Source organism: Oncorhynchus nerka, linkage group LG12 (assembly GCF_034236695.1).
Source record: "Oncorhynchus nerka isolate Pitt River linkage group LG12, Oner_Uvic_2.0, whole genome shotgun sequence".
NCBI lineage: Eukaryota > Metazoa > Chordata > Actinopteri > Salmoniformes > Salmonidae > Oncorhynchus > Oncorhynchus nerka.
Window position 1 is genome coordinate 81,838,792 of NC_088407.1, and position 15,496 is coordinate 81,854,287.

Here is a 15,496-nt window from a genome sequence, read left to right on the forward strand (position 1 = left end):
CTGTATCAATCCACCTAACATCTACCTACTGTATCACTCCACCTGACATCCACCTACTGTATCACTCTACCTACTGTATCACTCCACCTAACATCCACCTACTGTATCACTCCACCTAACATTCACCTACTGTATCACCCCACCTACTGTATCACTCCACCTAACATCCACCTACTGTATCACTCCACCTAACATCCACCTACTGTATCACTCCACCTAACATCCACCTACTGTATCACTCCACCTAACATCCACCTACTGTATCACTCCACCTAACATCCACCTACTGTATCACTCCACCTAACATCCACCTACTGTATCACTCCAACTACTGTACCACTCCACCTAACATCCACCTACTGTACCACTCCAACTACTGTACCACTCCACCTAACATTCACCTACTGTATCACCCCACCTACTGTATCACTCCACCTAACATCCACCTGCTGTATCAATTCCACCTAACATCCACCTACTGTATCACTCCACCTAACATCCACCTACTGTATCACTCCACCTAACATCCACCTACTGTATCACTCCACCTAACATCCACCTACTGTATCACTCCACCTAACATCCACCTACTGTACCGCTCCACCTACCGTATCACTCCACCTAACATCCACCTACTGTATCACTCCAACTACTGTATCACTCCACCTACTGTACCACTCCACCTAACATCCACCTACTGTATCACTCCACCTAACATCCACCTACTGTATCACTCCACCTAACATCCACCTACTGTATCACTCCACCTACCGTATCACTCCACCTAACATCCACCTACTGTATCACTCCACCTAACATCCAACCACTGTATCACTCCACCTAACATCCACCTACTGTACCACTCCACCTACCGTATCACTCCACCTAAAATCCACCTACTGTATCACTCCAACTACTGTATCACTCCACCTACTGTACCACTCCACCTAACATCCACCTACTGTACCACTCCACCTACCGTATCACTCCACCTAACATCCACCTACTGTATCACTCCAACTACTGTATCACTCCACCTACCGTATCACTCCACCTAACATCCACCTACTGTATCAGTCCACCTACTGTACCACTTCACCTAACATCTACCTACTGTACCACTCCACCTACTGTATCACTCCACCTAACATCCACCTACTGTATCACTCCACCTACTGTATCACTCCACCTAACATCCACCTACTGTATCACTCCACCTACTGTATCACTCCACCTAACATCCACCTACTGTATCACTCCACCTAACATCCACCTATTGTACCACTCCACATACTGTATCACTCCACCTAACATCCACCTACTGTATCACTCCACCTAACATCCACCTACTGTATCACTCCACCTACTGTATCACTCCACCTAACATCCACCTACTGTATCACTCCACCTAACATCCACCTACTGTATCACTCCACCTACTGTATCACTCCACCTAACATCCACCTACTGTATCACTCCACCTAACATCCACCTACTGTATCACCTCACCTACTGTATCACTCCCCGTAACATCCACCTACTGTACCACTCCACCTAACATCCACCTACTGTATCACTCCACCTAACATCCACCTACTGTATCACTCCACCTAACATCCACCTACTGTATCACTCCACCTAACAATCCACCTACTGTATCACTCCACCTAACATCCACCTACTGTATCACTCCACCTAACATCCACCTACTGTATCACTCCACCTAACATCCACCTACTGTATCACTCCACCTAACATCCACCTACTGTACCACTCCAACTACTGTACCACTCCACCTAACATCCACCTACTGTATCACTCCACCTAACATCCACCTACTGTATCACTCCACCTACTGTATAACATCCACCTACTGTACCACTCCACCTACCGTATCACTCCACCTAACATCCACCTACTGTATCACTCCAACTACTGTATCACTCCACCTACTGTATAACTCCACCTACTGTATCACTCCACCTACTGTATCACTCCACCTACTGTATCACTCATCTACTGTATCACTCCACCAACTGTATCACCTCTTCTACTGTATCACTCCAACTACTGTATCACTCCACCTACTGTATCACTCATCTACTGTATCACTCCACCAACTGTATCACCTCTTCTACTGTATCACTCCAACTACTGTATCACTCCACCTAACATCCACCTACTGTATTACTCCACCTACTGTGTCACTCCACCTACTGTGTCACTCCACCTACTGTATCACTCCACCTACTGTATCAATGACCTACTGTGTCACTACTCCTACTGTATCACTCACCAACTATATCACTCCACCTACTGTATCACTCATCTACTGTATCACTCCAACTACTGTATCACTCCCACTAACATCCACCTACTGTATCAGTCCACCTACTGTATCACCACCTACTGTATCATTACACCTACTGTATCACTCCACCTACTGTATCACTCCACCTAACCTCCACCTACTGTATCACTCCACCAGCTGTATCACTCCATCTACTGTATCACCCCACCTACTGTATCACTCCACCTAACATCCACCTACTGTATCACTCCACCTACTGTATCACTCCCCCTAACATCCACCTACTGTATCACTACACCTACTGTATCACTCTACCTACTGTATCACTCATCTACTGTATCACTCCACCTACTGTATCACTCCCCCTAACATCCACCTACTGTGTCACTCCACCTACTGTATCACTACACCTACTGTATCACTCTACCTACTGTATCACTCATCTACTGTATCACTCCACCTACTGTATCACTCCCCCTAACATCCACCTACTGTATCACTACACCTACTGTATCACTCCACCTACTGTATAACTCATCTACTGTATCACTCCACCTACTGTATCACTCCCCCTAACATCCACCTACTGTGTCACTCCACCTACTCACTCCACCTACTGTATCACTCCACCTACTGTATCACTCCACCTAACATCCACCTACTGTATCACTCCACCTGCTGTATTGTACACTAGGCTCAATAGATATTTTCCAATGAATCTTACTCATAGCAATTATTTAAGTCTCAAAGAAATTGACATTTTTGGAGATGTTAAGTTGATAAGAGTTCATAGGCTCAATGTTTAGTTGACGCGCACGCACGCAAACACACACACACACCCGCAAACACACACAAACACACACACACACGCACACACACACACGCACGCACACACGCATGCACGCACGCACACTCACACACACACACACACACACACGCCGCCAACATAGTCCTCTCTATTTCAGGCGCAGGGGAAAGTAGGGTGCTGTGAGACTCAGCTTGGTAGGAAAACAGAGGCGCTTTTTTTTGTGGCAAGACGTCTGGAACTAGTACAATCTTACACTTACACTATGTTACTGTATAATGTAGTACACTATGTTACTGTATAATATAACACACTATGTTACTGTATAATGTAGTACACTATGTTACTGTATAATATAATACACTATGTCACTGTATAATGTAGTACGCTATGTTACTGTATAATATAATACACTATGTTACTGTATAATTTACTACACTATGTTACTGTATAATGTAGTACACTATGTTACTGTATAATATAATACACTATGTTACTGTATAATTTAATACACTATGTTACTGTATAATGTAGTACACTATGTTACTGTATTATATAATACACTGTATGTTACTGTATAATGTGGTCATATAATACACTATGTTACTGTATAATGTGGTCATATAATACACTATGTTACTGTATAATATAACACACTATGTTACTGTATAATGTAGTACACTATGTTACTGTGTAATGTAGTACACTATGTTACTGTATAATGTGGTCATATAATACACTATGTTACTGTATAATGTAGTCATGTATTACACTATGTTACTGTGTAATGTAGTCATATAATACACTATGTTACTGTATAATGTGGTCATATAATACACTATGATACTGTATAATGTAATACACTATGTTACTGTATAATGTAGTCATATAATACACTATGTTACTGTATAATGTAGTCATATAATACACTATGTTACTGTATAATGTAGTACACTATGTTACTGTATAATATAATACACTATGTTACTGTATAATGTAGTCAAATAATACACTATGTTACTGTATAATGTAGTCATATAATACACTATGTTACTGTTTAATGTAGTCATATAATACACTAATTTACTGTATAATGTAGTCGTACAATACACTATGTTATTGTATAATGTAGTACACTATGTTACTGTATAATGTAGTCATATAATACACTATGTTACTGTATAATGTAGTACACTATGTTACTGTATAATGTGGTCATATAATACACTATGTTAGTGTATTTTTTTATTTTTTTTATTTTTTTATTTCACCTTTATTTAACCAGGTAGGCTAGTTGAGAACAAGTTCTCATTTGCAACTGCGACCTGGCCAAGATAAAGCATAGCAGTGTGAACAGACAACACAGAGTTACACATGGAGTAAACAATTAACAAATCAATAACACAGTAGAAAAAAAAAAGAAAAAAAAGGGGGGAGTCTATATACATTGTGTGCAAAAGGCATGAGGTAGGCAAATAATTACAATTTTGCAGATTAACACCGGAGTGATAAATGATCAGATGGTCATGTACAGGTAGAGATATTGGTGTGCAAAAGAGCAGAAAAGTAAATAAATAAAAACAGTATGGGGATGAGGTAGGTGAAAATGGGTGGGCTATTTACCAATAGACTATGTACAGCTGCAGCGATCGGTTAGCTGCTCAGATAGCTGATGTTTGAAGTTGGTGAGGGAGATAAAAGTCTCCAACTTCAGCGATTTTTGCAATTCGTTCCAGTCACAGGCAGCAGAGTACTGGAACGAAAGGCGGCCGAATGAGGTGTTGGCTTTAGGGATGATCAATGAGATACACCTGCTGGAGCGCGTGCTACGGATGGGTGTTGCCATCGTGACCAGTGAACTGAGATAAGGCGGAGCTTTACCTAGCATGGACTTGTAGATGACCTGGAGCCAGTGGGTCTGGCGACGAATATGTAGCGAGGGCCAGCCGACTAGAGCATACAAGTCGCAGTGGTGGGTGGTATAAGGTGCTTTAGTGACAAAGCGGATGGCACTGTGATAGACTGCATCCAGTTTGCTGAGTAGAGTGTTGGAAGCCATTTTGTAGATGACATCGCCGAAGTCGAGGATCGGTAGGATAGTCAGGTTTACTAGGGTAAGCTTGGCGGCGTGAGTGAAGGAGGCTTTGTTGCGGAATAGAAAGCCGACTCTTGATTTGATTTTCGATTGGAGATGTTTGATATGAGTCTGGAAGGAGAGTTTGCAGTCTAGCCAGACACCTAGGTACTTATAGATGTCCACATATTCAAGGTCGGAACCATCCAGGGTGGTGATGCTAGTCGGGCATGCGGGTGCAGGCAGCGATCGGTTGAAAAGCATGCATTTGGTTTTACTAGCGTTTAAGAGCAGTTGGAGGCCACGGAAGGAGTGTTGTATGGCATTGAAGCTCGTTTGGAGGTTAGATAGCACAGTGTCCAATGACGGGCCGAAAGTATATAGAATGGTGTCGTCTGCGTAGAGGTGGATCAGGGAATCACCCGCAGCAAGAGCAACATCATTGATATATACAGAGAAAAGAGTCGGCCCGAGAATTGAACCCTGTGGCACCCCCATAGCGACTGCCAGAGGACCGGAGAGCATGCCCTCCGATTCGACACACTGAACTCTGTCTGCAAAGTAATTGGTGAACCAGGCAAGGCAGTCATCCGAAAAACCGAGGCTACTGAGTCTGCCGATAAGAATATGGTGATTGACAGAGTCGAAGGCCTTGGCAAGGTCGATGAAGACGGCTGCACAGTACCGTCTTTTATCGATGGTGGTTATGATATCGTTTAGTACCTTGAGTGTGGCTGAGGTGCACCCGTGACCGGCTCGGAAACCAGATTGCACAGCGGAGAAGGTACGGTGGGATTCGAGATGGTCAGTGACCTGTTTGTTGACTTGGCTTTCGAAGACCTTAGATAGGCAGGGCAGGATGGATATAGGTCTGTAGCAGTTTGGGTCCAGGGTGTCTCCCCCTTTGAAGAGGGGGATGACTGCGGCAGCTTTCCAATCCTTGGGGATCTCGGACGATATGAAAGAGAGGTTGAACAGGCTGGTAATAGGGGTTGCGACAATGGCGGCGGATAGTTTCAGAAATAGAGGGTCCAGATTGTCAAGCCCAGCTGATTTGTACGGGTCCAGGTTTTGGAGCTCTTTCAGAACATCTGCTATCTGGATTTGGGTAAAGGAGAACCTGGAGAGGCTTGGGCGAGGAGCTGCGAGGGGGGCGGAGCTGTTGGCCGAGGTTGGAGAAGCCAGGCGGAAGGCATGGCCAGCCGTTGAGAAATGCTTATTGAAGTTTTCGATAATCATGGATTTATCGGTGGTGACCGTGTTACCTAGCCTCAGTGCAGTGGTCAGCTGGGAGGAGGTGCTCTTGTTCTCCATGGACTTCACAGTGTCCCAGAACTTTTTGGAGTTGGAGCTACAGGATGCAAACTTCTGCCTGAAGAAGCTGGCCTTAGCTTTCCTGACTGACTGCGTGTATTGGTTCCTGACTTCCCTGAACAGTTGCATATCACGGGGACTCTTCGATGCTATTGCAGTCCGCCACAGGATGTTTTTGTGCTGGTCGAAGGCAGTCAGGTCTGGAGTGAACCAAGGGCTGTATCTGTTCTTGGTTCTGCATTTTTTGAACGGTGCATGCTTATCTAAAATGGAGAGGAAGTTGCTTTTAAAGAATGACCAGGCATCCTCAACTGACGGGATGAGGTCAATGTCCTTCCAGGATACCCGGGCCAGGTCGATTAGGAAGGCCTGCTCACAGAAGTGTTTTAGGGAGCATTTGACAGTGATGAGGGGTGGTCGTTTGACTGCGGCTCCGTAGCGAATACAGGCAATGAGGCAGTGATCGCTGAGATCCTGGTTGAAGACAGCGGAGGTGTATTTGGAGGGCCAGTTGGTCAGGATGACGTCTATGAGGGTGCCCTTGTTTACAGAGTTAGGGTTGTATCTGGTGGGTTCCTTGATGATTTGTGTGAGATTGAGGGCATCTAGCTTAGATTGTAGGACTGCCGGGGTGTTAAGCATATCCCAGTTTAGGTCACCTAACAGAACAAACTCTGAAGCTAGATGGGGGGCGATCAATTCACAAATGGTGTCCAGGGCACAGCTGGGAGCTGAGGGGGGTCGGTAGCAGGCGGCAACAGTGAGAGACTTATTTCTGGAGAGAGTAATTTTCAAAATTAGTAGTTCGAACTGTTTGGGTATGGACCTGGAAAGTATGACATTACTTTGCAGGCTATCTCTGCGGTAGACTGCAACTCCTCCCCTTTGGCAGTTCTATCTTGACGGAAGATGTTATAGTTGGGTATGGAATAATATAATATATATTATATAATATAATACACTATGTTACTGTATAATATAATACACTATGTTACTGTATGATGTGGTCATATAATACACTATGTTACTGTGTAATGTAGTACACTATGTTACTGTATAATATAATACACTATGTTACTGTATAATATAATACACTATGTTACTGTATCATATAATACACTATGTTACTGTATAATGTGGTCATACGTTAATGTCTGTCCTCCAGAGAGAGAAGGAATCAAAGCCCTAAAGATGTCATCTTCATGAGAAATTGCTGCTTTCCCTACATCTGCCTCCTTTCACATCTATTTATTTCATATATAGAGCATTTCTTTCATGTTTTTTCATAGACGGAGCATAAGGAGCTGTACCAGACGAGCCTGGAATATCTGTGTAAATGACTGAGGGAGCTCTCATCCCTTTAAATGGTAAACATGATATCACATTGAAGAGGAGAAAGTTGTCTGGCGTTCCCCCAGCTATTGATTTGTCTGTGGTACATAGCAGTGTTTAGAAGCTGGATGTGTCCAAAACAAAGACATGAATACCAACACAGGAAAAAGGAAGTTGTAGTTACGGTTGCCAGGCGACTGATATGCTAATGAGGCTGTTAGTCATAAGGCTCCTGGTGAGAGAGACTGAAATATGCTTTAATCATCCCTCAACAAATATGTGTGTGTATGTGTGTGTGTTCATGTGTGTGTGTGTGGGGGGGGGTGCCTGTGTGTTTGTATGCGTGTGTGTTTGTGACTGTGTGTCTGTGTGTGCCTGTGTGTGTGTGTGTGTGTGTGTGTGTGTGTGTGTCAGTGTTCCGACAGTGCTATAATTGAAAGTATCCATACTCCGTAGGAGGAGCAGACATGGTGATGGCCCTCTCCCCTCCTCTACTAAATTATCCCAAATTGTCAGGTCAGACCAAGAGATGGAGGAGCAGGTCGCTCTGTGCTTGATTAAGGTGCCTGTTGAGCACGTCATTTCTCTCCTCTCCTTTCTCTTCGCTCTCTGTAGTTTAAATGAGATGCGTGTCTCTTTCTCAGACAAAATGAGACGTGGTTGTTTCAATGGCAACTCATCAAGTGCATGTCTAAGCTGGTGACGTACAAACACACACTCAACCACACTCACACGCGTACACACACACACACACATGTACACACACATGTACACACACACACACCGTTTTGGGATATCTGGGATATATATACACAGAGAGAGAGAGAGAGAGAGAGAGAGAGAGAGAGAGAGAGAGAGAGAGAGAGAGAGATAATTGAATTGATAATTGAGAGAGAGAGATACACAAACAACAAGTGTGTGGTTAAAATGTCCTTATGTCCAGGGGGTGAGACAGGGATGCAGATTGTGCCCCACCTTCTTCCTCATCTCTATCAACAAATTGGCGAGGGAACTGCAGCAACCCGACCTCACCCTACTAGAATCTGAAGTCAAATGTCTACTGTTTGCTGATGATCTGGTGCTTCTGTCACCAACCAAGGAGGGCCTACAGCAGCAACTAGATTTTCTGCACATATTCTGTCATGCTTGGGTCCTGACAGTAAATCTCAGTAATGCAAAAATATTGGTGTTCCAAAAAAGGTCCAGTTGCAAGGATCACAAATACAAATTCCTTCTAGACACCGTTGCCCCTAGAGCACACAATAAAAACTATACCTACCTCGGCCTACACATCAGAGCCACAGGTAACTTTCACAAAGCTGTCAACGAAGGGTCTTCACAGATCACTGCACCTGTACGTAGCTCATCTGTAAATAGCCCATCCATTGATTTATCTTGGCCAGATCGCAGTTGAAAATGAGAACTTGTTCTCAACTAGCCTACCTGCTTAAATAAAGGTGAACATGAAATTTGACATCCCAATTAGATCTGACTAAAAATGCTTGAATCAGTTTCATAACTCTTTGCCCTTTATGGTTGTGAGTTCTGGTGTTCACTCACCAACCAAAATGGGACAAAAACCATGTTGACAATCTGCATGCGGAATTCTGCAAAAACATCCTCCATGTGCAACGTAAAACACCAAATAAAGCATGCAGAGCAGAATTAGGACGATACCCGCAAATTATCAAAATCCAGAAAAGAGCATTTAAATTCTACTACCACCAAAAGGTAGTGATTCTCAAACCTTCCATAACAAATCCCTTTGTACCCAGTGCCCACAAAATGAGGTGGAAACTGAGCTGTATTTCCTAACCTACTGAGAAATGTATGTCCATATTTGAGACACATATTTACCCCAGATTACACAGATCCACAAAGAATTTGAAAACAAATCCAATCTTGATAAACTCCCATAAAGTTGAAGTTGGAAGTTTACATACACTTAGGTTGGAGTCATTAAAACTCGTTTTTCAACCACTCCACAAATTTCTTGTTAACAAACTATAGTTTTGGCAAGTCAGTTAGGGCATCTACTTTGTGCATGACACAAGTCATTTTTACAACAATTGTTTACTGACAGATTATTTCACTTATAATTCACTGTATCACAATTCCAGTGGGTCAGAAGTTTACATACACTAAGTTGACTGTGCCTTTAAACAGCTTGGAAAATTCCAGAAAATGATGTCAATGGCTTTAGAATCTTCTGATAGCCTAATTGACATAATTTGAGTCAAATGGAGGTGTACCTGTGGATGTATTTCAAGGCCTACCTTCAAACTCAGTGCCCCTTTGCTTGACATCATGGGAAAATATAAAAAAATCATCTGCAACTGCGCATGGGGACAAAGATCATACTTTTTGGAGAAATGTCCTGTGGTCTGATTAATCAAAAATAGTGTAGTTGGCCATAATGACCATCGGTTACAAGTCCAACGCTCTAACCACTAGGCTACCTGCCGCCCCAATGACCCCAAGCATACTTCCAAAATTGTGGCAAAATCGCTTAAGGACAACAAAGTCAAGGTATTGGAGTGGGCATCACAAAGCCCTGACCTCAATCCCATTGAAAATGTGTGGGCAGAACTGAAAAAGCGTGTGCGAGCAAGGAGGCCTATAAACCTGACTCAGTTACACCAGCTCTGTCAGGAGGAATGGGCCTAAATTCACCCAGCTTCTTGTGGGAAGCATGTGGAAGGCTACCCGAAACATTTGACCCAAGTTAAACAATTTAGAGGCAATGCTACCAAATACTAATTGAGTGTATTTAAATTCTGACCTACTGGGAATGTGATGAAAGGAATAAAAGCTGAAATAAATCATTCTCTCTACTATTATTCTGACATTTCGCATTCTTAAAATAAAGTGGTGTTCCTAACTGACCTAAAACAGGGACATTTTACTTGGATTAAATGTCAGGAATTGTGAAAAACTGAGTTTAAATGTATTTGGCTAAGGTGTATGTAAACTTCCGACTTCAACTCTGTCTGTTAGGTGAAATACCACAGTGTGCCACCACAGCAGCAAGATTTGTGACCTGTTGCCACAAGAAAAGGGCAACCAGTGAAGAAGAAACACCATTGTAAATACAGCCCATAACATTTATTTTACACATTTAACATATTTATTAAACATATTTAAAAATGTATTTTGTGAGTGTAATGTTTACTGTTAATTTCTGATTGTTTATTTCCCTTTGTTAGTTGTCCATTTCACTTGCTTTGGCAATAGAAACATGTGTTCCCCTTGCCAATTAAGCCCTTTGAATTTAATTGAATTGTGAGGGGACAGAGCAACAGTTGAATGAGATGGAGAGAGGTTACAAAGCGAGAGACAGAGGGAGAGATACTATAGGGAAAGTGTTTGAGGGAGTAGGACAGAGAGAGAGAGAGAGAGAGAGAGAGAGAGAGATACTATAGGGAAAGTGTTTGAGGGAGTAGGACAGAGAGAGAGAGAGAGAGAGAGAGAGAGAGAGAGAGAGAATGATACTATAGGGAAAGTGTTTGAGGGAGTAGGACAGAGAGAGAGAGAGAGAGAGAGAGATACTATAGGGAAAGTGTTTGAGGGAGTAGGACAGAGAGAGAGAGAGAGAGATACTATAGGGAAAGTGTTTGAGGGAGTAGGACAGAGAGAGAGAGAGATACTATAGGGAAAGTGTTTGAGGGAGTAGGACAGAGAGAGAGAGAGAGAGAGAGAGAGAGAGAGATACTATAGGGAAAGTGTTTGAGGGAGTAGGACAGAGAGAGAGAGAGAGATACTATAGGGAAAGTGTTTGGGGGACATTTACATTTACATTTAAGTCATTTAGCAGACGCTCTTATCCAGAGCGACTTACAAATTGGTGCGTTCACCTTAAGACATCCAGTGGAACAGCCACTTTACAATAGTACATCTAAATATTTTAAGGGGAGGGGGGTGAGAAGGATTACTTTATCCTATCCTAGGTATTCCTGAAAGAGGTGGGGTTTCAGGTGTCTCCGGAAGGTGGTGATTGACTCCGCTGTCCTGGCGTCGTGAGGGAGTTTGTTCCACCATTGGGGGGCCAGAGCAGCGAACAGTTTTGACTGGGCTGCGCGGGAACTGTACTTCCTCAGTGGTAGGGAGGCGAGCAGGCCAGAGGTGGATGAACGCAGTGCCCTTGTTTGGGTGTAGGGCCTGATCAGAGCCTGGAGGTACTGAGGTGCCGTTCCCCTCACAGCTCCGTAGGCAAGCACCATGGTCTTGTAGCGGATGCGAGCTTCAACTGGAAGCCAGTGGAGAGAGCGGAGGAGCGGGGTGACGTGAGAGAACTTGGGAAGGTTGAACACCAGACGGGCTGCGGCGTTCTGGATGAGTTGTAGGGGTTTAATGGCACAGGCAGGGAGCCCAGCCAACAGCGAGTTGCAGTAATCCAGACGGGAGATGACAAGTGCCTGGATTAGGACCTGCGCTGCTTCCTGTGTGAGGCAGAGTCGTACTCTGCGGATGTTGTAGAGCATGAACCTACAAGAACGGGCCACCGCCTTGATGTTAGTTGAGAACGACAGGGTGTTGTCCAGGATCACGCCAAGGTTCTTAGTGCTCTGGGAGGAGGACACAATGGAGTTGTCAACCGTGATGGCGAGATCATGGAACGGGCAGTCCTTCCCGGGAGGAAGAGCAGCTCCGTCTTGCCGAGGTTCAGCTTGAGGTGGTGATCCGTCATCCACACTGATATGTCTGCCAGACATGCAGAGATGCGATTCGCCACCTGGTCATCAGAAGGGGAAAGGAGAAGATTAATTGTGTGTCGTCTGCATAGCAATGATAGGAGAGACCATGTGAGGTTATGACAGAGCCAAGTGACTTGGTGTATAGCGAGAATAGGAGAGGGCCTAGAACAGAGCCCTGGGGGATGCCAGTGGTGAGAGCGCGTGGTGAGGAGACAGATTCTCGCCACGCCACCTGGTAGGAGCGACCTGTCAGGTAGGACGCAATCCAAGCGTGGGCCGCGCCGGAGATGCCCAACTCAGAGAGGGTGGAGAGGAGGATCTGATGGTTCACAGTATCGAAGGCAGCCGATAGGTCTAGAAGGATGAGAGCAGAGGAGAGAGAGTTAGCTTTAGCAGTGCGGAGGGCCTCCGTGATACAGAGAAGAGCAGTCTCAGTTGAATGACTAGTCTTGAAACCTGACTGATTTGGATCAAGAAGGTCATTCTGAGATTGATAAGTTAAGATAAGATGAGAGAGTAGGACAGAGAGAGAGAGAGAGATACTATAGGGAAAGTGTTTGAGGGAGTAGGACAGAGAGAGAGAGAGAGAGAGAGAGAGATACTATAGGGAAAGTGTTTGGGGGAGTAGGACAGAGAGAGAGAGAGGGAAAGTGTTTGAGGGAGAGGAGAGAGAGAGAGAGAGAGAGAGATACTATAGGGAAAGTGTTTGAGGGAGTAGGACAGAGAGAGAGAGAGAGAGAGATACTATAGGGAAAGTGTTTGAGGGAGTAGGACAGAGAGAGAGAGAGAGAGATACTATAGGGAAAGTGTTTGGGGGAGTAGGACAGAGAGAGAGAGAGAGAGAGATACTATAGGGAAAGTGTTTGAGGGAGTAGGACAGAGAGAGAGAGAGAGAGAGAGAGAGAGAGAGAGATACTATATGGAAAGTGTTTGAGGGAGTAGGACAGAGAGAGAGAGATACCATAGGGAAAGTGTTTGAGGGAGTAGGACAGAGAGAGAGAGAGAGAGAGAGAGAGATACTATTGGGCAAGTGTTTGAGGGAGTAGGACAGAGAGAGAGAGATACTATAGGGAAAGTGTTTGAGGGAGTAGGACAGAGAGAGAGAGCTCAGTGAGTCCTTATCCCCTCCCGCTGTACAGATAAAAGCATTAGGAGACTGATAACTGTTATCACACACCCACACACTCTCTCAGAGCAAAGTGGTGTCTGTGCGTGTTCATGCGCGTGTGTGTGTGTGTGTGTGCAGGCGCATGTGTTTTTCGATGACTGCTCATGTGGTTAGAAGACCACAGTCCGCAGTGTAATTGACTTGTTGAAACCCCCTTGCTATGTTCTGTATCTGGAGAAATGCTTCTCCAGTGGAACATTGTACAGGGTTGTCATTGTGAGGGAGCTAGCAGTAGTGATTAACTGGTGGTAGCGTTATATGAGGACAGAAGCAGCTTTAACTAGTCATTATTGGTCACTCCTGGGGACACATAAAGCTGTTTGATATGAAACATGCCTTACTCGTGCTTTCTGTGGTGATTTCTGTCTGTTTTCTGCAGCATGTCCAGTCCTCCTCTATGGCCAGGGAGTCCCTTCTTCAGAAGAAATGGAGGAGTCCTCCTACAAGGTACCGTCACACAGACTTTAATATTGTAGCGTATTTTCTCACTACCCCCCTCTTCCATGTCCCTTCCTCACCCCTCACCCCCTTAGTGCACCAGGGTGAACTGAAACCCCCCTCTTCCATGTCCCTTCCTCACCCCTCACCCCCTTAGTGCACCAGGGTGAACTGAAACCTCCCTCCTTCCATGTCCCTTCCTCACCCCTCACCCCTCACCCCCTTTAGTGCACCAGGGTGAACTGAAACCTCCCTCCTTCCATGTCCCTTCCTCACCCCTCACCCCTCACACCCTTTAGTGCACCAGGGTGAACTGAAACCTCCCTCCTTCCATGTCCCTTCCTCACCCCTCACCCCCTTTAGTGCACCAGGGTGAACTGAAACCTCCCTCCTTCCATGTCCCTTCCTCACCCCCTTTAGTGCACCAGGGTGAACTGAAACCTCCCTCCTTCCATGTCGCTTCCTCACCCCTCACCCCCTTTAGTGCACCAGGGTGAACTGAAACCTCCCTCCTTCCATGTCCCTTCCTCACCCCTCACCCCTCACCCCCTTAGTGCACCAGGGTGAACTGAAACCTCCCTCCTTCCATGTCCCTTCCTCCATGTCCCTTCCTCACCCCTCACCCCTCACCCCCTTAGTGCACCAGGGTGAACTGAAACCTCCCTCCTTCCATGTCCCTTCCTCACCCCTCACCCCTCACCCCCTTAGTGCACCAGGGTGAACTGAAACCTCCCTCCTTCCATGTCCCTTCCTCACCCCTCACCCCTCACCCCCTTAGTGCACCAGGGTGAACTGAAACCTCCCCCTCCTTCCATGTCCCTTCCTCATGTCCCTTCCTCACCCCTCACCCCCCTTAGTGCACCAGGGTGAACTGAAACCTCCCTCCTTCCATGTCCCTTCCTCACCCCTCACCCCCTTAGTGCACCAGGGTGAAATGAAACCTCCCTCCTTCCACGTTTCTCATTCACCTCAAAGCTGCCGAAGTGGAGATGTTGACTCATTTGCATATGCTCTTTAGATATCTTAAACCATCCCTCCCTTCAGGTACCTGGATAGATGAAAATAACTCACACTGTGTCGATATAGAATTGGTTCTGCTCTAATAAAACAGAATGTCTCGTAGTCTAAAGGCTCCTTTCTGTGTCTGCTCCTCTCCCTCTCTTTCTTTCATTCAGACATTCTTTTTTTTTTTTGGGGGGGGTTATAGAGGGATTCTGGCAACACCCCAGCATCCTCTCCTTTCTCTTGTCTTTCTTTCATTCAGACATGATTTTTTTTTGGGGGGGGGATTCAGGCAACATCCCAGCATCCTCTCGTTTCTCTTGTCTTTCTTTCGTGCTCTACTGTAATCCTATGGAAT

General features: G+C 45.1%; 1 protein-coding gene across 1 annotated transcript in view; it reads left to right on the forward strand.

Annotated features, from left to right (window-relative positions):
* LOC115120510 (forkhead box protein N3-like) overlaps positions 1 to 15,496 on the forward strand; it is a 156,674-nt gene that overhangs the window by 64,925 nt on the left and 76,253 nt on the right. The window contains exon 4 of the mRNA XM_065025867.1: positions 14,078 to 14,145. Within this exon, the coding sequence (XP_064881939.1) occupies positions 14,078 to 14,145 (68 nt within the window). The remainder of the gene's footprint in view (positions 1 to 14,077; positions 14,146 to 15,496) is intronic.